The following is a 27,276-nucleotide window of genomic DNA, read 5'->3' as shown; positions in this document are numbered from 1 at the left end:
GATGGAATTGGTGGCCAGGGAATGGAATTTGTGGTAGGGGCCAAAGACAATGGCTTCAGTCTTCCCAATGTTTTAATTAAAGGAAATTTCAGCTCATCCAGGACTGGATATCGGACTAAGTCTGATAACAGAGGCATTGGAGGGGTTGAGAGGGGTGGTGGTGAGGTAGAGCTGGTGTCATCAATGTAGATTTCCCAATAAAATCTGTTATCTTCAAAATCTCAGATAGCAAATCCTTAAGCTTTCTTAATAATGACTTACAAAAAAAAATCCTACCCTAATCCAATTTGCTATTTACATTTTCTGTGGCTTGTATTTATACCTTGGCAACCTGACATCCAACAGATCCCAGAGATCCTTCACAGCAACCATATCGGGTTTCCCATCCACCAGCCACTGGAATTAAACAGCATATATTACAGCTTCTTACACATTAAAAAGTACTCAAGGAACACAGTAGCTAGAGACTAGAATGAATCTTTGCATCCAGCGTGATCAGAGTACTCAATTCAATACAAGAACATAAAATAAGGTGGGACATGTTACCATATTGAGGTAATGTTGTTGAGCAAATAGTGGGATAGAAATTGAGGGTGAGATTTAGGCGACTTAGAGGTTTGTAGTAGTAAGCATTGTAATAGTGGAGGGCTTTATCATAAGGTAAACTGCAATAAGAAAAGTTTGCAGTCAAAATGGAAGGTGTTCTCAGAACACATTCAGGAAAGTTTCCTTAATCCATAAATAGTCCAATAAAGGAAGAATGCAGTATTACAGCTAGTTCTGGGTAATAAAGCTGGACAAGTAAGTGACCTGAAAGCAGAACATTTGGGAAATAGTGACCATAACTTAATTAGATTCACATTGAAAGATAAGGGTGTTGGACTATGGCTAATTTCAGTGGGATGAAATGGGACTTGGTTGGAAATAAACATCCAAACAGCACGAGATACTTAAGAAAGAGCTAGATAACGAACAGGATTAATACATTCTGACAAGGAGTAATAAAGGTGCACCAAAGGGTGAATCAATCTGTGCAAAAATTAGATTTAAAAATGAAATAAGGGGGAGTAATATGGAAGAAAATGAGAAATATAAAAATGTTAGAAGGAAGCAAAAACAAAATTTGGAAGCTAAGGCAGAGAAAGAAAGGAGATTGGCAGTCAACATAAGAGAAATATCAAGGACAAGTAAAGGGTTACTCTAAAGAGGGGTGGGACCATTTAGAGATAAAGGGGACCGTCTTGTAATTGAGCAAGGAAATAGCAGAGATGCTTACTACCATAACACTGAAGGAAGTTGGGGAGGAGTTAGCAGAGGCACTAATCAAAGTTTTCCATTTGACCATCAGTTTCTGACACATGACTGTACAATTAACTGATTGATGTGATAAGAGTTAATCCTTTTTGACTTGATCATGAAGATTTTAGTTCATGAACTGGGCTTGCCTTAGTAGAATTTAATGTATAAAATTATGCTTTTCTCCACCCCTAGAGAGTAAAAACAGCTGAAAAGGCAGAGAGCAGAAAGAGAAGAACTGAAAGAAAGTTCCAAGATAATGCTAGGAAACTTTCTAGACGGGACAGAAAATTAAAAGTGTGTAAACAACCTTTGAAGCAGTTCTGTAGCAGCGGAGAAGGGGAGTGAAAGATACAAGATTAAGGAATCTAGAGTTCAATCTGACAGAAGTAAACTGGTTAACTATCGTAAGTGCATTGAATAGCTTGTGCCTTTGAACATAGCGGGAGAACAAAGCTGACACGAGGAAAAACTTTTTTTTTGACACAGCGAGTCGTTAGGATCTGGAATGCGCTGCCTGAAAGGGTAGTAGAAGCAGATTCAATCATGGCTTTCAAAAAGGAATTGGATAAATACTTGGAGAAAAAATGTGCAGGGCTACAGGAAAGAGCAGGGGAATGGGACTAACTGGATTGCTCTTACAAAGAGCCAGCACGGGCTCCATGGACTGAAGGGCCTCCTTCTGTGCTGTAACCATTCTATGTTTCTATGAGAGTGAATTTGTAGTATTATGCAGAGAAGCAATAAAACCTTGCATTTAAATAGCACCTTCAATGTAGTAAAAAGTCCCAAGACGCTTCACAGGAGCTTAATTAGACAAAATTTGACACCGAGCCACATAAGGAGATATTAGGACAGGTGACCAAAAGCCTGGTCAAATAGGTAGGTTTTAAGCAGTGCCTTAAAAGGAGAGGGGTAAAGGGGCAGAGAGGTTTAGGGAGGGAATTCCAGAGCTTAGGGCCTAGGCAGCTGAAGGCACGGCCGCCAATGGTGGAGCGATTAAAATTGGGGATACGCAAGAGGCCAGAATTGGAGGAGCGCGGAGATCTTGAGATAGAGAGGGGTGAGGCCATGGAGGGATTTAAAAACAAGGATGAGAATTTTAAAATCAAGGTGTTGCCAGACCATAACCAATGTAGGCAAAATCAGAAGACAACAACCAAAGAATATGGTGACATAAGGTGCCCCAGAGGTGAAACGAAGTATCTCAGAGGAAGTCAAACAATTGGTACCTCAAAGCCAATCTACCCAAAGGACAAGATGGTATATTTCAGCTTAGACTATAACAGGGATAAGCTAGATATTCAAACCTGTTCACTTACCTGCCAAGTGTTGAATACAAATTGCAAACATAAACTTAAGTTGTTTGGCAACCACAGACACTGAGCATAACTGTTATAATGCAAGAAAACCCAAAATATTGTAATACACTTAATTGAATTATTAGAGGCACAAGTGTAATTTAATAACTTCTACATGCTTATCTATTGTAATTCTCAATGGTGCAAGGCTATGAATTGTGTTAAGTTAAATGTGAATAAAGTAGTTTTGTTAATGCATTGGCATCAAACTCCACTTTTGAAAGTTTATCTTCACTTAGGATTGTACTGTACTTGTGGCGACTCGACATTTAACTAAAATAGTTTTGACCAAGTATGAGAGACAATTCAGAGGCAAGCTAAATCTTATAAACTTGAGCTGTGTGTGGGAGAAACAGTGTCCAGTTTTTGTGTATACGAGTTAGTAAAAAGGACAACGCTTCACCGAATACCTTTCGACGTATATAGGCCAGATATTGGCCCAGATTTCGCTGGAGTAGGTCATCTCGTGACGTGCCCCCATTAGTTAGACTTTTTCCTCACCTCATCAGCTTGAAATTTTTTTGCCCTGTAAGTTGCTGGAAGTGCGAACTGATAACAGGCACAGTGAGGGCAACAGAGCATCTGGGACCTTAGTGAATGACGGGACTAATAGTCTGTCTCCTTAACCAATGAGATTTAAGGGTAGAAAGAAAGAGGAACAAGAAAGAAATAGGGTGAATTAGAGTCAAATCAGGTACAGAAAGAGCGAGAGGGGGAAAAGAAAAAAGTTTTTAAAAATTTAAAATCTAAGTTTTTCTTTTAAATCTCTAACAATTTACTACTTGCAGGAAAGACTCTACAGTTTCAATGGTTCCCTTTCTGGGCAGGAAAGGTTGATTTGCATTGCAGGAGCATAAATCTCATTAAAAGTTACTTATGCTGTTAAGTACTAGCCCCAACTTTCCGTGGCACATTTAATTGGTAATTAATGCGCAAATGCAGCAATTTCTTGAAACTCACAGGGAGGTTGAGGGAGATTGAGGGAGAGATGCCGATTTCGTGAGGCTAACGGCAGAGCGGTGCAAATCGTCCAGTAACTTGTGGCGATTCGCAATTCACGGGATATCTCTTCCTCGCCACAAGTTGCTGGACGATTTGCGCCCCTCCGCCATTAGTCTCTTGAAAAATAACGGCGAGCGCCATTAAACTCACCATTATTATGGCAGCAAAATCTGGGCCAATATATTCTTTATGTACTGCGCGTGATTTATCATTTACCATAATTTTATATGGCAAAAGGAGTATTTCATATAAACACACTTGAGAAATGCATCAATTTTAGTATGCAGTTTATAAACATTAAAAAATGGATTTTTACCTTGCCGTTTTATTACTCTTCCCCAGTGATAGTTACATTCTTCCTTAGAGATATAATTTCCTTCAGGCGTTACAGAGAATGATGTCCCACAACGACAGCAAACCTGGATCAAAGCTTAATGAAATAAAATTACAACTTGAACCTTTTACACAAAGCCTTGTTTAAATTAAGACACTACTTACACAGCACTCAAGAGCAAAAAAACTCACAGTTGCAGAACTATATATTAAGTCAAATGTCAACCATCCCAGGATGGAAATCATCACTAAAATGAGTCATGAGTCATTTGAGACAAAGTAGATAGACTAAAGGGCACTACAGGGCAAACAAATCCTGGGGGAAAGGCAACAGTGAAATGACAGCCTGTTCCCAGTTGACACCCATGTTGGAATTGAGCCACTGTATGCATGCCTAGTCAGTCAGCCAATGGCTCTCAATTGGGGGAGCATGGATTGGCATTGTTCCCAGACATGAATGGTGATCCAAGAGATCCAGCCTACTTAATACTCCATCTATGGATTACATCCATTGTATGTTACTATGACTGGACATTCAAATGGTTAAAGTTGACATAGCAAAATAAAGTGATCTCATACATGGAATTCTAAAGACACACTGCTATAAATGCAGAAAATGGACAGGTCAACATCTGTAAAAAACCTCATGTTACAGATATACAAGTCTTTTCTCTTCAGATGTTGACTGACCATGTGTGTACGTCCAGAATCTTGTTTTTAATTTGGATTTCCAGTATTTGCATAGTTTTCTGCTCAGTTTGCTGTGCTACAAATAGTTTGGAATTGGGATTGTGTTTACATTTTTTCACACTGATCACAGCCAGGACTATCTTGAATTAAACCACAGCTCCAATATTAGCTGTCAAGTACAGAACTAAGTGTTTAAAGCACTAATCTGATCAAGGGGGTCAATTACTAAACTGTAAAGGGAGACCGGAGTGGTCTGATCAAATTTACTGCCAGGGTACCTTTATTAAAAAGTGCAATGGATGAACCACTTAGATTAATGCGTTATAATCACTCCCAGCTCTTTGCAAGATATTAACTGTACAATAATGAACAAAGTGGATCTTTGTTTGTCTCTCTCATGGGGCAGTTTGTTTTTAATACCATCACCAGCTGCCCCCCTGCTCTGCCCATGAAGATGTGGCAAAAGTGACAGTTATTTACGCCCTTTGTTACCAGACATCTCCTGGCAGAGGAGACAGACATACCCATCTCCAAGGCCCCACCGCCACCCACCTTCAACGCCCCACACGTCACTCTGTAATGGCGTGGAAGGCGAAGATGTCTCATCTTGATCCACTTTTCCATCCCTCAGGGGAAAGACACCCATGTATAGACCTGCAGATTCTACAGCACTGGGACCACTGACCATCATTCTCAGTTGTTACCTCTTCACTGACAGACGTTGGCTGAAATAATTCAAAGTCAGTCTAAGCTTTTACTGCAGACAAGTTTAAAGAGAAATATAAAACCCCTGTAACTTCCCTTCTGAGAATCATCACCTCAAACCACAATCCAATTGGGAGGAAAACTGGAGATCATCTCAAAAATCAAACTCTCTCTTACTGAAGGAATGATGATTAACTATTGCAGGTTTATTGAGAAGTAAACTGTGAAATTCTGTATGGCACAGAACAGGTCCTTGCAGAGACAAGAGCATCACATTATCATGATGTAAAACTTCTAATCATCACATGCCATGCTTGAAAAGACATCCTAGTAAATGTCTTGTGTCTATTAACATCAAATGTTCTCAGTGAAATTTGGCAGGGAATTACATTATATTTTATGCATGTAAACATTATTGAAAACATTTTGCAATTGTATTTGGAATATTATTGAACAGGAGTGGAAGGAGTATGACTCAGTATAATGGAGTCGAGATTATGATTTATCTTAATTTGAGTACAATGTGTGCACTGGATCAGGTATTACAGTTAATGCATCAACAGCAACATCTGCTGGATGATTAGTTTAACTACATAAAAAGTTATTTGACAGAAAGCCAAGCTCGTAAATGCAGGAAGATTGTAGTCATTTATTTGGTGCAACTACATAAAATACTTAACAGCAGGTCTGATGCATAGATCAGGAAATGAAAAATATACAACGGCTTGTATTTATACCTTTAATGTAGAAGAATGTTCCAAGATGCTTCACAGAGGTGTAAGCAGACATAAAGCTGAGAAGGAGCTATAAGGAGGGGTTTTAAAGGAGAAGTAGGAGGTGGAGAATCAGAGGTTTTTAGGAGTGAATTCCAGAGTGTGGGGCCCAGACAGCAGAAGGCATGACCACAAATAATGAGGGCAAGGGGAGGGAGGTATGCACAAGAGGCCAGAATCAGATGTAGTGGGTGTAGTGCAGAAGATCACAGAGATAGGGAGGGACGATGAAGGGATTTAAACACAAGGATGAGAATTTTAAATTGGAGGCATTGGGGAAATTAAGATAATGTAGGTCAGCAAGGACAGGGGTGATGGGTGACCGGGACTTGTTGCAGGATAGTATACGGACAGAGTTTTGGATGAGCTGAAGTCTATGGAGGGAGGACAACTAGGAGCACATTGGAATCGTCTGGAGGTGACAAAGGCACGGGTGAAAGTTTCAGCATCAAAATGAGCCGAGGGGAGGTGGAGGGAGGCAATGTTATGGAGGAGGAAGCAGGCAGTCTTTGAGCTAAGGGAATGTGGGGTCAGAAGCTCAGCTCAGAGAGGTTTTTATTTTCTGACCTGGCACTGCAAATACTATTCACATTAGCTGGATAAATAAAGCTGACTTACAATAAATGATTTCCAAGTGTTCTAACTATTACTTTACATACACATATTAAAAGAATGTATACTATGGCTAAATTTTTAAACCCATCACTTGCAGGAAGTGTGGTATTATGTAGAATTTGCTGTATTTGTAACCAAACATTTTTAGTCAACCATAATAAATTGGACAGATTTCACACTCACAGTCAGCAATGTATTTCTTTGCTTCACCATTAAACAGTAGAGCAGTTCCTGGCCTATCAGGGTTGTATCGCGGATATCCACACTCTTTCAACTGTCCCTCAGTTAAGACATATTCCTTGAGTACTCTATAAAGTGCAGCACCTGTAAAGTTTTAGATGTTATACTCTAAAATGAAAGTCCAGTGTAAATAGCCTATAGGAGATATTTGTCAGTACAACCACATTGAAATACAAGGTATTGATTTGTATTTCAATATACTTTTCTTTTAAATCAAACTATTGTGCTCAAAGTCTGGAACACTTCCCAGGGTCAATACTCCCAGGTCAGGTATAGCACAGCCAGATGCTGAGTAAATCTGCCTCTACTTTGCCCCTGCCTTGGATGATCACCACCTACTGTGCCAATTTAATATTCTGTCCATTTGTCACATGAGCCACACTGTGACCTTTGAGTGAGATTGCCAATTAATGCCACATTAGGGTCAATTTTCATACCATCAGTCCAGGGTGCTTTGAAACCCCATGTCAATGGAAATTAAAGTCAGAGTTTCTGTACTGGCTGGTGATCCACAATGCCAGTTTTATGTCAAGTTGAAAATCTACCCATACGATTCTAGGCTTTAACAATGGATAAGGCCCATTAGAAATTCATTTTCATATTTAACGTTATGAAAATGAGAACAGAGAGACAGATTTTCAAGGAAAGTTTTTGACATAGCAGCCCAACATGTCCAGCACAGTGCACCTATTGTAATGTGTGCACTTGGACAAACAATCAAGAGATTGTAGGAAACAAAAAATGTGTTTAAAATTAAAAGCATCCCACTGGAATTTTAGAAACTGTTGAGTAACTTAAAAAACTGTTCAAAGACAACTTAAGTCATCTATTGGTATAATATGCTAATATATCAACAAGCAGGAGCACAGTAGTAGGAATGGGTTCACACTCAGTGAATTCCCATATTCAGTTGTGCTGTCAAAGAACTCACCAAGGTAAGATCCTTACCGAGAGAAGGAAGAAAGCGGTAATTCAAATCTACCCGAGTCTGCTACACATTACAAGTATTACTCAATCCCATTCCCCAGCAACATCTGCCAACAAACTTACCCACAATCCAGTTTCCTATAATCTTATCCCAGTTCACAAGAGGCTAAATAGAATAGAATCTAGTTTTTTTTAAAAAGCAAAAAACAAAATTAGGTAGACAGTGCAGTCAGAAACATCTCATGAAACGGACTCTGGTGGCTGCTGGGAACAGACTTTGAAAAATTGCTTTGGGATACCACCCGGGAGCAGATTTATTACAGGCTATGGCAAGCTCCAGTAACTTCAATAAACTTGGTTACTACATTGGTAATCTTGCAGTTGACATTATACACCACAGACATTTATCAAGTGAAATCTTTTTCAGTCTCAAGAAACATCATTGTTCCCTGAAGGCACTCAAGAAGCCGAAATGTCAGCCAATGTATTACTCAACACTTTTTGGAAACTTGGCTAAATCATAGAATTCTGTTTGGCAACTTGATGAAAAAGTTACTCTATTTGCCATGTGTAGCAACATCATAAACCATATTCTTCAGCCATGGCTCACTGGCAGCATGCGTGCCTCAGTCAGGAGGCTTTGTACTCAAGTCCCACTCCATAGACTTGAGCAGCTGTGCTGTGCTGACACTCTGGGGCCATATTTCGGATGAGAATTTAAACAGAGGCCCTGTCTGCCCTCAGGTGAACATAAAAGATCCCAAGGGGCTATTCAAAGAAGAGCTGGGTAGATCTCCCCAGAGTTCTGGAAAACATTTATCCCTCAACCAACATCACACACAGATTATCTGGTCATTATCTCATTGCTGTTTGTGGGATCCTGCTGTGTGCAATTTGGCTGCCGTGCTTCCTACATTACAACAGTGGCTATACTTCAAAAATACTTCATTGGCTATAAGGTGCTTTGGGACATCCTGAGGTCATGAAAGGTGCTACATAAAAAGAAAAAGACTTATTTTTAATGTCACTACACATATAATTAGACCAGTTCATCAACCACTTATTGCAGAATTAACAACCTGCTCTTCTGACAGTGCAATAGTTCAATCTGACATGCCCTAATACTTGCAGTTATGTATCACACGTCAAAAGGACTCACAGCACTTTAAAGAATTATTTTTGAAGCTTGTGACTATTATGCCCTTATATCAGACGGCATGAAGGAGATCAGAATAGAAAAGAAAAAAGTACTCTTATTTCAAAGGAAAAAAAATGGCAAAGGAGCAAAGCATATATCAATTCAATATTTCACTCTTAAAAAAAAGTATGAGATAAATAGTCTTACTGAACTTACCTTCTAGACTTGCTTCTGAAAGGGGTCTTTTCTTTTTAGCAGAATACGGACCTAGAAAGGAAATTGAACGCAGTTACAGTTTTCCCACCTGTTACTGTTTCATGCTGACCCAGTAAATATAATGGATGAAAATGAAGGGTTATATTATGTTATTTGAAATCAGATCAGTCTCTTACTCCAGCTCACTGCAATCATAACACACATTCTGTGATGTTCAAATTGCCAAAGTCAGCTTTCAAATAAAACCAGCAAAGCAAAATGTGATTTACACATAAAATTAGGTGACTCTGGTTAAGAACAATCTATAACTTTCAGAATATACCAGACAAAACCTGGAAAAAAGTTTATTTTAATGAAATTAACAAGGAGTTGCTGTGCGATGTATTGATCAGGTCATTGGCCCATCAGAAGCACTAACCAATATTTCAGTGAGAAACAGATTCACAAGTTGACTACTCTAACGTTTACCAATATTGATATACACTAGATACATTTTTATATTTTAAATTTTTTTTAAACTATCTACCCCTTGCTGTGAAGGCATACCATCTGAAACCTTTGGTTCAAGATTGGCTGGATTCCGTAGGATCTTCAAGGCATGTACAGCTACATTCAGATACATGAACCGGCTTGTGCTGCGTTCAAAAATTGCCTTTTCTTCAGATAAGGCCTAAAATAGGTAAGAGGGGAAAGAAAAGGAAACGTAACAATTTTTTGAAACAAATTAGCTCCTCATGCGCAGCATATCTCAACTGGTAACCAAGCCACCCAGATTAAGGCCCCAGGTTCATTCCCCAGACTGTCCTGAGTCAACAGGTTGCCAGGAGTGGCAATAGGATGACAATTAGTTTCAGTACCCCTGGACTAAGGAGGGTAACAGAAAGCTATCCAGGGACCCCTGATGGAAATGCACTTTCATGGATGTTGGGTGATGTTCACTGTGATTACAGAATGCAATGTCATTTACAACCTAGGCTTACACAAACAAAATAGTCATTTGGACAAAATACCAGAGAGCTCCTGGCATCGTGGAACTGTATCCCAGAGATTCAATGAAAGGAGGGGGTGAAAGCAGGAGCAACAAAACCCATAGTAATCAGTCTGCTCCAGGCCCACATTAAAGTGCCATCAATAAACATGTACTAATTGGATAGCTCTTTCAAAGAGCCGGCACAGGCATGATGGGCTGAATGGCCTCCTCCTGTGCTGCACCTACAATGATAGTGATAAATTCATGAGGCCACAAACAAATGAATGGAGGAAGCAGGGTAAGCTTTCCGTATAGTATCAAACGGCACTTGTTTGATCACATCTGCAATGGCTTGATAATAAAAACAATCAATCACAATGATTGACGACTATACCCGAAGGAGGGAGAAGGAATTGATCTGGAGAAGTTACACTCAGGTGATCAATCACTAATTCAGATACTTCATAAAAAAAACACAACATAAGGAACAAAAAAAGGCCATTTGGCAAATAAGTTCATTTCTTTCAAAGATAGTGTACAATCTAATCTACTATATCATGGATTCTACTCCACTGCTTATTAATGCCCAGAGATAAAGTTTCCTCAAAAAGGTAATCAAACAAAATTCCAGAATATTTATGCATTCTCATCTTCATCATTCAACTCTGGCATGCTGCACTCCAGAGGCTATGTTCTATCACCCTGCTCGAGCCCAGGACCTATCAGATCATCTTGGACCAAATGAAACACCTCACTGGACGCCATTTCCTGCTTTGACTTTATGCCACTGAGTCCTGTGAATTTAACTGCTCTTGTTGCCCAGGTATCAACAGATCAGACCTGTATCAATGTGGCAAATCAGACAGGAGGAAGCTACATAAATGGCAATCTGTATACAAGAGAAAGATCTGCATTTCAGCAAGAGGGGTGGCATGTAGTCTGTGAGCTGTGGGTTGATCACTGATTTAGTTCCCCAACATAACACATGGGTTACTGAGCCATTACCTCAAGGATAATCAGCCTTTAAAAATTGATTATTTGCAAAGGCAACTGAAGTGGGCAGTAGGGGTTCACAATGTAATCAAATGAGCTGCTGGAGAGAGAAAAAAAATTGAAGGGACACAGTGAGAAAGTGGTTAGGTAAATTTAAATTTGAGCTCCAAAACTCTGCCTTCCATTTCTAACTCACACCAATCCCTTTCACCCATCACCCACTGTGCTCACTGGCCTACACTGACTCCCAGTCCGGCAACGCCTCGATTTTAAAATTCTCGTCCTTGTGTTCAAATCCCTCCATGGCCTCGCCCCTCCCTATCTCTAACCCCACCAGCCCTACAACTTTCCGATATTTTGTGGTGATTCAAATTTCCACACTAACCTTATTGACTGCTGCTTGCCGAGACGAACAGGTCTTTAAGAACTCTTCGATGAAAAAGCTGAGATATTGCTTTCGGACATTGCTGGAGACTTTAGATCCTCGCTTTGGATTTGATCTCTAAAAAGGAGAAACAAAAAGTTACTTTGTGCACAAAATGGGTCAAATGTGTTAAAATATTGATTTAAAAATGAAATCATAAATCTACCTGTGGAGCAGGAGTATGACAGACTGCTCCCTGTGGTAAAACAGTACATGCAGATTTTGATATACTCCTCGTGACAGGCCATTCTTTTATTGGCACATTACAGCTGGAGTTAGAGCATGCAGCTGGACCTTTTCTGAAGGAATTCCAAGAAGCTAGAAGCAATCCCAGAGTTAGTGGTAAATATAAAAAAAAAATCTAAACATTATGGAAAATTAATGTTATGTGGAAACGGTGATGGGAGAATGTTCTATTCCCCATTACCCTCTCCTCCCCAATGGATAAATGCATCACACGGTGTTGCACAGCCATATAAACCAGGAACTGACCAAGATTCAATCCGTCGTATGTGGTAAGATAACGGATTTCAGCCATGGAGCACTAGTCAACTTTTCAGAGCAGGGAAAGAAATAGAAAGTGGCTCCAACTCCTGATTGTTATCTAGAAACTCCTCACTAGAAATTTACTTGCATTAGATGGAGGGGGGGTTAGGACACAATTGTGATTTCCCCTCCGACAGTCAAGGAGTCTGCCAACCCTCAGTGATAAGAGCCAAGGATTAAAACTGCTCACCTGGGTAGTGTACTAGGGTGTCTGACACACTAACGTTGTCCATTTCTGGAAGACAAGGACGAGGACAGAAAATTGGAGGGTGAAGACTGCAAGCTATATAAACATTTAAAATCTTGAACAATGATTTATGTGTAAACAATCATTTTGTGGGGAGGGGTGGAGATGGAAGAGAGGAAAGTAATGAAATGCAATTCAGCGTTGGGATGTATGGCTAATTTAGCCAATCATTGCTGAACGTGCTTTATATTTTTATTGTGTGCAGTCTTTATACATTAAATATTCTCCTCTTTCGGAAGCCCTCCACTAAAATATGGCATATTCTCAAGAAACAGGAAAAAAAAGGGACGGTAATTATAACTTTGGGAGATATTGAATTAGCTGCCCATTATACATCAGGTCCGGTTTTCCTTTCAGTTGAAGTCAAGGGGAAAAAAAAACGGGCAAGGCAAATAACAGGGAGCTAATTTGATATCGCCTAAAGTTAAAATTACATCAAAATAGTCTTAGACAACAAACACTGCAATGGCATGAGTAACAATACAATGGAGTAAATACCCAATAAGGGAATTTCTTTGACCTAGGTCACTGCAGACAATCAATCAATGAGCTAAAGGTATATGGCAGAGATGTCCAATGTCCCTTATAGTTAACCCTACACTAAAGATTCCCTTTAATAGAAAAGAGTAACCATCAAAGATAACTTCACAAAAATGCAAACTTCCTGCCACCTGGACAGATCTACAGGTGTAGAAATAATTGGATCAGACTGAGTAAAATGATCTAGTGTTAAAGATATTTAATATCGCTTATCCATTTTTCCAACATTAAGAATTTTTTTTTTGTTAAAAACTCAAAAGCAAAGCTATCTGACCTTCTAGTTGAATATAGAAATGGTCAAATCCCAGGCCATTACCTGCTTTTGCAGCACCAATGGGCTGAGGTTTTAATCCTTGCACAATCAGCCTCTTCCGTCCAGGACCATCAGAAACTGTCGCTTTATAAGCCTGACCGCTTTTCACATTTGCCATTAACTGCACGGCTTGCTGCTGCACCAGCTTGATTCGACTGTGACACCTTTGCTTTGGCATTGGCAGGGTGCGTGGAACAATTATCCGGTTACCGCTGAATCTTCCCTTATAAAATTCAAAATAGAACTTCCAGTAAAAAGTGATCAGATATTTACAATCAACTTGAAATCACTAAATAAAAAAAACCCTAAACGAGATTATTCATCAATTATAATGAGGACCTGGTCCTATAATGGAACTTGTTCAAGTTAGTCTTACATTCATAGCAAGGGGAAAGTTGGGATTTTTTTTCTGGGCCACTAGCTGAACAGAAAAAACAACTAGATTTGATCTTTGTGTTCACAGCACTGTGAGAAAACTTGCATCACACGGACTGCAGTGGTTCAAGGCGGTGGCTCACCACCACCTTCTCAAGGACAATTAGGGATGGGTAATAAATGCTGGCCTTGCCAGCGACGCCCACATCCCATGAACAAATTTTTTTTAAAAAACTCATTAGCACTGAAGCATGGGGCACTCAGAGGCTAAATAAAATAGCTTTCTAACTGATGCAACAAAAGCTCATTTTCACAAATATACATGGGAGGGAGGGGAGGAAAGAAAGGGACTAGAAAAAGCATGGAATGAGAAAGGACCATTTTGACCTCCCAGTCTCACTGTTTTCACAGGCTATTCATAGTCCATTGTGAACTATAGACAACATCTACTGAGGCAATGATCTGGATCTGGTCATCCTCCTCCAAAAAAAAGGTAAATTAGACAAAACTCCAGAATATTAATCTAATATCGCCCCAATCATTCTTGGTGTTGCCTTCCTTGGCGTGACATTTGAATAATCCCAGCAACTCAGTTCATATCATTGTCCATCCCGTGTAATAGTTTCATCTCAGGTCTTGAATAGGGCTCTCTTCTTTCAACAACGTGCAGCTAGCCAGATGTGGCAAAGTCTCTAGATTGCCATATAATCCTAAATGAGTGGGGGTGTTTTTGAAGGACACATTGAAAAAAAGGGGAGCTAGAGGAAGAGAAACAAATATACCCCAAAGATTCTTCATGAACCTGTATCATTCTGGAGTTTAATGTGATGACCTACTGGTATGGGATGTGGAAAATCTCTTACCAGGGGTACTTTTCTCAGGTTGAGACAGAATAAATGGCATATTAATTTTCATCTGACCTGGCAATGCAGATACTAGGCGCCTGAAATGGAAAACATTCTATTCCTCAACACCAACAGGCCTCACCTCGAGTACACAATTCACATACATGTGCACGCACACAATGATTCAAACAATATTTTAACAGAATGCACAGAGTTCTTCCAACTCTACTTGGATTTAAGTTGCAAGAACAAATGGTTTTCCACACTAACTTCTAATTGTTGTAATGCAATTGCTTGATCAAGATAAATAAATTGCAGTCTTTCATGATAAAGATATTGGGATAAATTTAAAATCAATGGAATGAAAATCAGACAGGTTCCATTATGGCCAGGTTACTGCCCATAGTTAAGACAAAGATTTACCCCATTGTATCCAATTACTGGCATTGTTCATATTGCAATAGTCTAAAACTTTGAAAATATTTAATTTTGTATAGATGCTGAAAATTGTGTTTACATCAAAAGGGTGCAGTAAACAGTGTTTGTGTGTGTGTCTCTCTCTCTAATGTACATGATTCACAATCACAGCCCAACTCATGATTCACTTCCTGCCTCTCAAATTCCCCCTACAACCTTCTGCCTTGGCATTGCTACATCCCAAATCCCAGTTCCCCCCATCCACCACACCCTACTCATTTCAACCCCTGCCTCTTCGATGCCTTTTTTCCCCCTTCCCATTACCAAATGGGTATTTCTCATCATCTAGCAGTGAGAGATGACAGAGAAAAGACAAAAAAAACAGAACGAATGAACTTGCCCTCATATGGCAACTTTCACGACCTCAGGACGTCCAAAGAGTTTCACTTTCAAGTACTTTTGAGTGAGGTCACTGTTTTAATGTAGGAAATGCAGCAGCCAATTTGCACACCAATTTGCAAGGTCCCGCAAACAGCAATGACCAGATAATCTGTTTTCTTCTCAGAAATAAATCAATTGGTTGAAAGATAAATGTTGGCCAGGACAAGGGATCTTTAATATTCTCTCAAGGGGACAGACGGGGTTTCAGTTTAACATCTATAAAGCTGTAGCAGTTGAATTTCTTGTCACTGTACAACCCAAAATATTTACTTAACGGAAGCATGGCTTCATGAAAAATGTATTTTTATTTGGGAAGAGGAGGAACTATATGCTGTTTTTATTTCAATAATTCATGGACAGGATTTATCTAAATCACATGGTTAGTAAGCATGGCTTACAAAATGGGTACCTTTGAAAAGAGTACCAAAGCACAAGTTTAATAAGAACTGTGGCTGATTTTCCACTGTTTCTCTAGCTTTCTAGTTTGCATGTGCCAAAACATTGAAAAGTAATGTCGTGGAAATGCATGGAATATCTACCTTATTAAATTTTGCGACATGTGCAATCCTCTTCTTTTGTCCCAAGATGGCACTTTCTGCATTCCCGGGATCTTGAATATTTTCATCGTTTTTTTCTACAGTATTCTAGATAAGATATATATAAAAAATGTAGACTGGGTACTAGAAGTACTGGGTGTTCAACATTATCACACCTCCCACACTTTGGAAACACTAACACAAATTTCAGTTTTGCATTAAAATATATTTTAGATTGCATTAGTGTGCATCAACTGTATAAATGTTCAATCAGAAAGTTAAAACTTCTATTAGCTCTGTGGCAATCCAATGTATCAGGCCAAAGCACAAACCCAGCAGGTGTTACTCTCTGGTTTAAAAAGCTGACTTATTGTGCTTTAGGTTGATCTTGGACAAACAGCTTTGACATGTTTTGATGGGTTTTATATTTGTGTCACTCATTGGTCAAAAATGTCATGACTTCTCACACTTATATACTTCAATTTCCACTCAGGGTTTTCAATGCAGTGAACAGGAGGGGCTAAGGTCACCTCAAATCATTAAACAGATCAGAAAGAATTGTCCAAGTTTTCCCACAGAGACCAGCTTCGGTCTGAAATCTCTGCTGATCTCAGCCAGGCAGTGGGGGAGCTACAATTAGCATGCTTTACTCAGTCTTCACCCACTATCTGCAAAAGTTAAGCAAAATATTCACCATCAAAACTGGGTGTATAGTGATAAAAATGTGTTGAATTAAAGCAAACCATGTGGGGGGAAGGGAAGGGCAGGGCAAGGCAAGAACACCTAGTGCAACAAGTTAAAATACCAGGGAAACCCACTTGATGCTCAACATAAGAAATAGGAGGAGTAGGCCATATGGCCCCTCGAGCCTGCTCTGCCATTCAATCAGATTATGGCCGATCTTTGACCTCAATTCCACTTTTCTACTCAACAACTTACATTTATATAGCTCCTTTAACATAGTTAAAAAGTCCCAAGGTGCTTCACAGGAGCATTATTAAACAACATTTGACACCAAGCCACAGATATATTAGGACAGGCGTCCAAACATTTGAGCAAAGATTGGTTTTAAGGAGCGACCTAAAGGGCGAGAGGTGTAGAGAGACAGAGGTTTAGGGAGGGAATTCCAGAGCTTGGGGCCTAGACAACTGAAGGTACGGCCGCCAACGGTGAAGCGAAGGAAATCGGGGATTCACAAGAGGCCAGAATTGGAGCAATGCAGAGATTCAGTGTTCTAGGGCTGGAGGAAGTTAGAGACAGGGAGGGGCGAGGCCATGGAGGGATTGGAACACAATGATAAGAATTTTAAATCTGAGGCGCTGCCGGACCAGGAGCCAATGTAGGTCAGCGAGCACAGGGGTGATGGGTGAACAGGACTTGATGCGAGTTAGGATATGGGGCAGAAGAGTTTTGGATGTGCTGAAGACCATACCCATTACTGTTACCAATGTTATAGTATGAAAACTTAATGTATAAATAAAAAGGTTAATGCCTGTTACAATACTAGGCACAAGAATTTGGTACGAACGCCTTCAGTGTTTGTAGAATAACATCAATGACAATTTTAACACTCAGGTTCCTAAATTAATATCCTCGGCAGCTTGATTCTCACCCCTATATTTTCCACTTGTGTCTTTCTGCTTCTAAAAATCAAGATTCAAATCTAGCACAATGAGTTATATGATAGTCTTCCTCCCTCCCTCCTCCAAATGCAAGAGTCCTACATGAAATGAGCTTACACAATTGTACGTCAACTTCCAGACCATCCAAGTCCACAACATAAAATTATGGCACAAACTCACACAGACAAGCCACTAAGATGACTGAAAATCCAATGGAAAATTCACACTGTAGTGCTCTTCAGAGATTGGAGTTGAGGCACATTGATGGGACAGAGTAGAAGGATCTTTATTTAGCATCTGGCCAGGCTATCAGAGAGCACGGTCAATACTGATTACAGAAAGAAAGTGTTTTGTTTCCCCAACACTGACATCTCATTTTAATAAGCAGAAGTAGTTTATTAAGCAGCTAACAGACAATATATTGGGAAATCCTACAACAAGCACATGTCCCATTTTAGAAATAACTTGGTTCTTGGTAGGTGTATGGGATGATGACCGGTTAGTGAAACTTTTCTTACTAGAAATTTTGTGAAAATGTGTGGAAATAAATGCAGAAGTCATGTCATTATTCTCAAAAGCAGGTTCTGAATTGCTGCAGCAAAATGAAGTTACAGAGACAGTTCTTCATTGTGGACTCAAGCTTAAAATGGGCTTTGAATATTTCTATCTTTAACTACTGCTTTAGACCAATTATACACAATAGTGACTTTCAAACTCAAAATATTACTGGCAAATAAGCAAGCAGATGACTGCATTAGTTTGTGTCCTACTCATTAAGATATTCCACTTTACACATTCAATTAATTTACTTTCCCAACCCCTCCTTTCCCACCCCCCAAAAATGCACTGCGAAAGATACAGTAAATACCTGCTCAGTGCATGTCTCACTTGCCTGTTTTGAAGACTCATTAAAAATCCTCAAGCACTCTTCCATTGGGTCAGATTCAGAAAAGTCCAAATCCTCTGAATCTGTAGAATTCAATTCTTCATCTGAAAGAGATGATTCTTCACCTTTCTCTCTCGTGGTTTGGAGACTTTCATCCCAGTTTTCATTGCCAAAATGGTCAGCTTGCTTCTGCATCTTTTGTCCTTGTTGATCACTTCTCATTCCAGTTGCTACGTTATTGATGCATTTGCTCTCATTTGCAGTCCCTGGTACATTACACTTCATTGCAGTGGAGATCAGACATTTATCAACTTTCAATGATTCATTTCTGCTTTCCAGCCGAGCCTGTGGTCCTTTCTCATTTGACCTTTTAAAACTGTCCAAATGGATTAAACTTTGTTCTTTGGTTTCTTCACATTTCTGCACATCCACTTCCAACTTTGCAGGTACATGCTCTTTTCTATATTTCTGATTTGACAATTTAACATTATTGGCATTAACATGAGCAGTAGAATTTTCCATATCTATTCCTTTGGCTTTGAAACCATGCTTGGGAACATCATAGGCCCTGCTAGCTTTATTTGTTTGACCATTTGTTAAGTTCGAAGATTTGCAACTCTCACTTGAGTCAGGTTTTGGTTTTCTTTGCAAAGCACCAGAGTTCGGTTCATTCCCTCTGCTACTATTTTCTGACTGGAGGTTTGTAGCAACTGAATCGTCCAAAGATTTTCCGACATCCAACGTTGCATTGGTGGAATCGGTAGTCCTTGGCTGCCTTACTTTACGAATTAAACTGAGATTTGAAGTATTGGCGTAGTTTCCTTTTTTCTGAAATCTCCTGTGGACCCTAGGATTTTGAGTGAGGGGAGGCAAGTCTGGAACATCAATGACAAGCTCATCGTCAGAACTGATCTCTGCTTTGATGGGTTGACAGTCCCTCACTGTTTTGGATGCCACAGTGTGCTTCTTCTCAGGACTCCGCTCAATCATTCTCTTGAATTCTTGTTTCTCCTCCACATATTCCTTCTTGACATTTTGCTTCAAGTTAGAAGAGTAGTTTACTAATGGATCATACTCTAAGTCAGTGCATGGCCTGCAACGGTCAATCACATATTTATTCAAAACTGAGCAAGCATTTTTGATCTTGGAACTAGCCATGGGAATGTACTGGAATGTATCCTCTTCATTTACCTCATTTAAGGCATTAAATGTAAGCTTACTTAAAGAAAGGCTAGATGCTGGTGTTGGATTGTAGACAACACTATTCAGGGGAGTATCTTGCGCCTGACATTCATATACAGCGGTAGGGTTTTGTTTTGTAGATGCCAAAAAGTTTACCATGCTGGTACTAGAAGAGGCAAAGCTATACTCACTACTTGTTGCTGGAGTCACAAAGTTGTGGTTTTCACATTCCAAGGAAGACTTGTACATTAAAAGCTTGTGCTGTTGCTGTTCTACTTCAGTCTTGACTGCCTCAATTGCTTTGCTGACCTTTTCTAGCTCGAGTACTGTGCACATAGTCTCAGGCAACATTGGCTGATCACTTTGCTTTTCCAAAGCATTAGGAGCCAGAGCTGTTGAATCATCAGCATCAGGTGACTTGTATAAATGATCTGTGAGGAAAGAAAAAGACTTGCATTTATATAGCGCCTTTCACAACCTCATGACGTTCCAAAGCACTTTACAGCCAATGAAGTACTTTTGAAGTGTGGTCACTTGTAATGTAGGAAATGCAGCAGCCAATTTGTGCACAGCAAGATTCCACAAACATTAATGAGTTAGTGAACAGATAATCTGTTTTAGTGATGTTGGTTGAGGGATAAATATTGGCCAGGACACCGGGGAGAACTCCCCTGCTCTTCTTCAAAATAGTGCTGTGGGATCTTTTACCCTTACCAGAGGGCAGATGGGCCCTCAGTTTAACGTCTATTCTGAAAGACGGCACCTCTGAGTGCAGCACTCCCTCAGTACTACACTGGAGTATCAGCCTGGATTATGGGCTCAAGTCTCTAGCGTGGGACTTGAACCCACGACCTTCTGACTCAGGTGAGTGCGCTACCCACTGAGCCATGACCATTAAAACTTAAAAGATGAGCAATACCAAAAATAAATTCCAATTCTTTCCACACCCCCACCCCCATTCCCATTCCCCCCAAAATGTGGAAAAGGCTGGGAAAATCAATTAAGAAGCATTTTGCTGTAAAAAGATTTCTAGCCAATTCTGATTTGTTTTCCCCCCCTCTATTCACTAATGTTAGCAGATAGCCCGAGTATAGAAGGAATTCCCAGCATTATACTCATGCTGCATTTTTAACTAAAAGTAGTGAACGAAGATATATCACTCCTCTATCGCACTGGCCAATAAAACCATTATCATCGGACACGGACAATGATATGAGCCAATATTCATAATCAATGTTTTTTTTAAATCAATCTTACTATTATGACAAAGGCCATGGCAAAGGAACCATTGTGGACTTCCATTTAACCACACAGGGGGAATCATCTATTTATGGTGCTTCCAGCACATGCCACGATCGCATATCAGGAAATCGCAAATCCCTAGCCTGTTATTTTCTGTCCATTAATTTCAATAGACAGATAATTACAGGCTGGAGGGGCTCAATTTCCTAAGATGTGCTCCTGGCAGGTGCTAGTAGCACCAAAGCAAATAATCTACTAGACTACATCTAATGTAAATGGATCAGATATGGCATTCTATACTCACCAACTTTTGCAAGAATAGTATCAAAAAGTTATATTATAGAATCATACAGCACAGGAGGTAGGCATTCAGCCTATCGTGTCAGTGCCAGCTCTTTGAAAGAGCTTGTCAATTAGTCTCACTCACGTGCTCTTTCCCCATAGCCCTGTACATTTTTTCCATTCAAGTATTTATCCAATTCCCTTTTGAAAGCGATTATTAAATCTGCTTCCACCTCCCTTTCAGGCAACGCATTCCAGATCATAACTTTCTGCGTAAAAAATGTTTCCTCACATCACCTCTGGCTCTTTTGCCAATTACCTTAAATCGGTGTCCTCTGGTTGCCGACTCTCCTGCCATGGGAAAGAGTTTCTCCTTATTTACTCTATCGAAATCCTTCACGATTTTCAACACCTATATCAAATGTCCTCTTTACCTTCCCTGCTCCAAGGAGAGCAACCCCAGCTTCTCCAGTCTCTCCACATAACTGAAGTCCCTCATCCCTGGTATCATTCTAGTAAATCTCTTCTGCACTCTCTCTAAGGCCTTGACATCCTTCCTAAAGTGTGGTGCCCAGTGATTATTGAATACTCCTGCTGAGGCCCAACCAGTGTTTTATAAAGGTTTAGCATAACTCCCTTGCTTTTGTACTCCATGCCTCTATTAATAAAGCCCAGGATCCCATATGCTTTTTTTAAAAAAAGCCTTCTCAACTTGTCCTGCCACCTTCAAAGATTTGTATACATACACCCCCAGATCGTCCTGTCTCTGCACCCCCTTTAAAATTGACTCATTTAGTTTATATTGCCTCTCCTCATTCTCCCTACCAAAATGCATCACTTCATACTTCTCTGCATTAAATTTCATCTGCCATGTGTCTGTCCATTTCACCAGTCTATGTCCTCCTGAAGTCTGTTACTATCCTCATTATTTACTACATTCTTGAGTTTCATGTCATCTGCAGACTTTGAAATTATACCCTCTATACCCAAGTCCAGGTCATTTATAAATCAAAAAGAGCAGTGGTCCTAATACTAACCCCTGGGGAACACCACTCTATACTGCCCTCCAGTCAGAAAAACAATCGTTCACCACTACTCTTTGCTTTCTTTCCCATAGCCAATTTTGTATCCACATTGCCACTGTCCCTTTAATCCCACAGGCTTTAATTTTGCTAACAAGTCTACTATGTGGTATTTTATCAACTGCCTTTTGAAAATCCATATATACATTAACCGCACTACCCTCATCAACCCTCTCCGTTACTTCAAAGAACTGAATCAAGTTAGTCAAACATGATTTTCTTTTAACAGATCTGTGCTAACTTCCATTTATTAGCCTATACTTTTCCAAGTACCAATTAATTTTGTCCCAGATTATCTCCCAGTTTCGCCATTATCAGAAATTATAACACAACTGAAAACAAAAGAAAAACATTGGAGAACTAATTTCAATTTTTCATCAGAATCCTGAACAAAAATTACACAAATCAAAAAGATAAATATTGGCCAGGACACCAGAACTCCCCTGTTCTTCAAATAGTGCCGTGGGATCCATACCCACCTGAGAGCGTAGACAGAGCCTTGATTTAACATCTCACCCAAAAGATGGTATCTCTGGCAGTGCAGCACTCCCTCAGTACTGCACTGAAATGTCAGCCTAGATTGTGTGTCTCTGGAGTGGGACCTGAACCCATGACCTTCTGGCACAGAGGAAGAGTGCTACCAACTGGGCAAAGGCAGAGAGCATTGGAGTAATCAAGTAAGAATGTGATGAAGGCATGTACGAGGATTTCAGCAGCAGATGGGCTGAGGTAAGGACAGTGCCAGTGGAGGGGGTTAGGTAGTTTTTTGTGCTGGGGAAGATATGGGGTTAGAAATTTAGCTCCAACAGAATTCTGAGATTGCAAATTGATTGGTTGAGCCAGACAGTGCCCAGGATGGGGGATGGAGTTGGTGGAAAAGGACCAGAGTGTGGCAGGAGCCGAAGATGATGGTTTCAGTCTTCCCAACATTTAGCTGAAGGACATCAAAACTTATCCAAAACTGGATATTGAGCAAATGGTCCGACAGCATGTTGGAAGAAATTGTTGGAAGGAGGGGGCGCTCTGCTACAGGTAGTGGTTGAGGCAGAGACCAGTACATCTTTCAAGGGAAAAATGGACACGTTGAACATAGAGTCCATCAAAACCCCTAAATTACTTACAACTATTAGCTATTTTGACTCTATGCTCAGGAGTAATTGTCACCGATATTTTCTTCCCGTGAATTGTATCAGCCATCATTCCACCCACTCATTTACTTTGAGTGATTCAGTTTGGAGTTCACCATCTACCTCCTACTAGATTCCACTACTCCTCTTAGCTTAGTTTAATTTGGACATTTGTCCAGTTTATGCTCTTGATGCAGTGGAGTCTTTGCATCCTTTAATCAAATTTTAATTATCCATTCCAAAGTTTTATCCTGAAAACCTACCACTTCAAAGCCTGAATAATAGCCATCAGTGCAGGCAAATGCTTTTTGGAAGTCAAGATACACCAATCACATCATTGGGTTTTCTACAGTCACCCCACCCACCCCTGCCGAGATTAAAAAATAACTCATTTTCGTTATCTCAATGATGATTGTGCAGGTCAGTTTATTTAGATCAGGCACTGTGTTAAACAAGAGTTTGTTATTGAATTAAGGGCCAGTACAGCAGGTCACAATTTCCAAAGGGAGAGTAATATTTCAAGACATCACATGATCCTGGTTAAGGGGAAAAAATTCAATACTATTTAAATATTTGAGAAAATTATATGCATCACATTAAAAGGTTACTTATTAGGAGGGAAGGCCATGCGCCCAGTTTCCAACTCCCCTCCCTCTTTTTCCCCCCCCCGCCCAATTTCCTTCTCTCTTCCCCCCCCCCCCCCCGCCCAATTTCCTTCTCTCTCTCTCCCCCCCCCGCCCAATTTCCTTCTCTCTCTCTCCCCCCCCGCCCAATTTCCTTCTCTCTCTTCCCCCCCCCCCCGCCCAATTTCCTTCTCCCTCTCTCCCCCCCGCCCAATTTCCTTCTCTCTCTTCACCCCCCCCCACCCAATTTCCTTCTCTCTCCCCCCCCGCCCCAATTTCCTTCTCTCCCTCTCCCCCCCCCCCAATTTCCTTCTCTCCCTCTCCCCCCCCCCCCAATTTCCTTCTCTCCCTCTCCCCCCCCCCCCAATTTCCTTCTCTCCCTCTCCCCCCCCCCCAATTTCCTTCTCTCCCTCTCCCCCCCCCCCAATTTCCTTCTCTCCCTCTCCCCCCCCCCCAATTTCCTTCTCTCCCTCTCCCCCCCCCCCAATTTCCTTCTCTCCCTCTCCCCCCCCGCCCCCCAATTTCCTTCTCTCCCTCTCCCCCCCCGCCCCCCAATTTCCTTCTCTCCCTCTCCCCCCCCGCCCCCCAATTTCCTTCTCTCCCTCTCCCCCCCCCGCCCCCCAATTTCCTTCTCTCCCTCTCCCCCCCCCGCCCCCCAATTTCCTTCTCTCCCTCTCCCCCCCCGCCCCCCAATTTCCTTATCTCCCCCCCCCCAATTTCCTTATCTCCCCCCCCCCAATTTCCTTATCTCCCCCCCCCCAATTTCCTTATCTCCCCCCCCCCCCATTTCCTTATCTCCCCCCCCCCCATTTCCTTATCTCCCCCCCCCCCATTTCCTTATCTCCCCCCCCCCCCATTTCCTTATCTCTCCCCCCCCCCAATTTTCTTCCCCCCCCCCCAATTTTCTTCCCCCCCCCCAATTTTCTTCCCCCCCCCCCCCAATTTTCTTCCCCCCCCCCCAATTTTCTTCCCCCCCCCCCAATTTTCTTTCCCCCCCCCCAATTTTCTTCCCCCTCTTTCCCCACCCAATTTCCTTCTCCCTCTTTCCCCCCCACCACCCAATTTCCTTCTCCCTCTTTCCCCCCCACCACCCAATTTCCTTCTCCCTCTTTCCCCCCCACCACCCAATTTCCTTCTCCCTCTTTCCCCCCCACCACCCAATTTCCTTCTCCCTCTTTCCCCCCCACCACCCAATTTCCTTCTCCCTCTTTCCCCCCCACCCAATTTCCTTCTCCCTCTTTCCCCCCCACCCAATTTCCTTCTCCCTCTTTCCCCCCCACCCAATTTCCTTCTCCCTCTTTCCCCCCTACCCAATTTCCTTCTCCCTCTTTCCCCCCTACCCAATTTCCTTCTCCCTCTTTCCCCCCCACCCAATTTCCTTCTCCCTCTTTCCCCCCCACCCAATTTCCTTCTCCCTCTTTCCCCCCCACCCAATTTCCTTCTCCCTCTTTCCCCCCCACCCAATTTCCTTCTCCCTCTTTCCCCCCCACCCAATTTCCTTCTCCCTCTTTCCCCCCCACCCAATTTCCTTCTCCCTCTTTCCCCCCCACCCAATTTCCTTCTCCCTCTTTCCCCACCACCCAATTTCCTTCTCCCTCTTTCCCCACCACCCAATTTCCTTCTCCCTCTTTCCCCCCCACCCAATTTCCTTCTCCCTCTTTCCCCCCCACCCAATTTCCTTCTCCCTCTTTCCCCCCACCCAATTTCCTTCTCCCTCTTTCCCCCCCACCCAATTTCCTTCTCCCTCTTTCCCCCCCACCCAATTTCCTTCTCCCTCTTTCCCCCCCACCCAATTTCCTTCTCCCTCTTTCCCCCCCACCCAATTTCCTTCTCCCTCTTTCCCCCCCACCCAATTTCCTTCTCCCTCTTTCCCCCCCACCCAATTTCCTTCTCCCTCTTTCCCCCCCACCCAATTTCCTTCTCCCTCTTTCCCCCCCACCCAATTTCCTTCTCCCTCTTTCCCCCCCACCCAATTTCCTTCTCCCTCTTTCCCCCCCACCCAATTTCCTTCTCCCTCTTTCCCCCCCACCCAATTTTCTTTCCCCCCCACCCAATTTTCTTTCCCCCCCCCCAATTTTCTTTCCCCCCCCCCAATTTTCTTTCCCCCCCCCCAATTTTCTTTCCCCGCCCCCAATTTTCTTTCCCCGCCCCCCAATTTTCTTCCCCCTCTTTCCCCACCCAATTTCCTTCTCCCTCTTTCCCCCCCCCACCCAATTTCCTTCTCCCTCTTCCCCCCCCCCCACCCAATTTCCTTCTCCCTCTTCCCCCCCCCCCCACCCAATTTCCTTCTCCCTCTTCCCCCCCCCCCCACCCAATTTCCTTCTCCCTCTTCCCCCCCCCCCCCCCCCACCCAATTTCCTTCTCCCTCTTCCCCCCCCCCCCCACCCAATTTCCTTCTCCCTCTTTCCCCCCCCCCCCACCCAATTTCCTTCTCCCTCTTCCCCCCCCCCCCACCCAATTTCCTTCTCCCTCTTCCCCCCCCACCCAATTTCCTTCTCCCTCTTCCCCCCCCCACCCAATTTCCTTCTCCCTCTTCCCCCCCCCACCCAATTTCCTTCTCCCTCTTCCCCCCCCCCACCCAATTTCCTTCTCCCTCTTCCCCCCCCCCCCACCCAATTTCCTTCTCCCTCTTCCCCCCCCCCCCACCCAATTTCCTTCTCCCTCTTCCCCCCCCCCCCACCCAATTTCCTTCTCCCTCTTCCCCCCCCACCCAATTTCCTTCTCCCTCTTCCCCCCCCACCCAATTTCCTTCTCCCTCTTCCCCCCCCCCACCCAATTTCCTTCTCCCTCTTCCCCCCCACCCAATTTCCTTCTCCCTCTTCCCCCCCACCCAATTTCCTTCTCCCTCTTCCCCCCCACCCAATTTCCATCTCCCTCTTCCCCCCCCCCACCCAATTTCCTTCTCCCTCTTTCCCCCCCACCACCCAATTTCCATCTCCCTCTTTCTCCCACCCCCCAATTTCCATCTCCCTCTTTCTCCCACCCCCCAATTTCCATCTCCCTCTTTCTCCCACCCCCCAATTTCCTTCTCCCTCTTCCCCCCCCCCCACCCAATTTCCTTCTCCCTCTTCCCCCCCACCCAATTTCCTTCTCCCTCTTCCCCCCCCACCCAATTTCCTTCTCCCTCTTCCCCCCCACCCAATTTCCATCTCCCTCTTCCCCCCCCCCACCCAATTTCCTTCTCCCTCTTTCCCCCCCACCACCCAATTTCCATCTCCCTCTTTCTCCCACCCCCCAATTTCCATCTCCCTCTTTCTCCCACCCCCCAATTTCCATCTCCCTCTTTA

The 27,276-nt window shown here is 42.3% G+C and overlaps 2 protein-coding genes across 2 annotated transcripts in view; both read right to left on the bottom strand.

The window, feature by feature from the left end:
• Window positions 1–16,040, bottom strand: part of LOC137320581 (RNA exonuclease 1 homolog) — a 32,376-nt gene extending 16,336 nt beyond the window's left edge. Inside the window, exons 1-10 of the mRNA XM_067982264.1 lie at window positions 15,947–16,040; window positions 13,333–13,552; window positions 12,420–12,464; window positions 11,850–12,001; window positions 11,645–11,761; window positions 9,843–9,966; window positions 9,297–9,347; window positions 6,959–7,099; window positions 3,976–4,089; window positions 323–396 (exon numbers count right to left, since the gene is read on the bottom strand). Of these exons, the coding sequence (XP_067838365.1) occupies window positions 323–396; window positions 3,976–4,089; window positions 6,959–7,099; window positions 9,297–9,347; window positions 9,843–9,966; window positions 11,645–11,761; window positions 11,850–12,001; window positions 12,420–12,464; window positions 13,333–13,507 (993 nt within the window). The 5' untranslated portion in view covers window positions 13,508–13,552; window positions 15,947–16,040. The remainder of the gene's footprint in view (window positions 1–322; window positions 397–3,975; window positions 4,090–6,958; window positions 7,100–9,296; window positions 9,348–9,842; window positions 9,967–11,644; window positions 11,762–11,849; window positions 12,002–12,419; window positions 12,465–13,332; window positions 13,553–15,946) is intronic.
• Window positions 16,041–17,514: 1,474 nt separating this feature from the next.
• The window catches only part of LOC137320666 (RNA exonuclease 1 homolog), a 15,850-nt gene continuing 6,088 nt past the window's right edge, over window positions 17,515–27,276 (bottom strand). The window contains exons 2-3 of the mRNA XM_067982344.1: window positions 18,434–20,064; window positions 17,515–17,586 (exon numbers count right to left, since the gene is read on the bottom strand). Coding sequence (XP_067838445.1) covers window positions 17,515–17,586; window positions 18,434–20,064 — 1,703 coding nt within the window. The remainder of the gene's footprint in view (window positions 17,587–18,433; window positions 20,065–27,276) is intronic.

The sequence above is a fragment of the Heptranchias perlo genome, chromosome 4 (assembly GCF_035084215.1).
Source record: "Heptranchias perlo isolate sHepPer1 chromosome 4, sHepPer1.hap1, whole genome shotgun sequence".
Classification (NCBI taxonomy): Eukaryota; Metazoa; Chordata; class Chondrichthyes; order Hexanchiformes; family Hexanchidae; genus Heptranchias; species Heptranchias perlo.
Note: the sequence above shows the minus strand (reverse complement) of the source record. Positions and strands in the feature narration are given on the sequence as shown.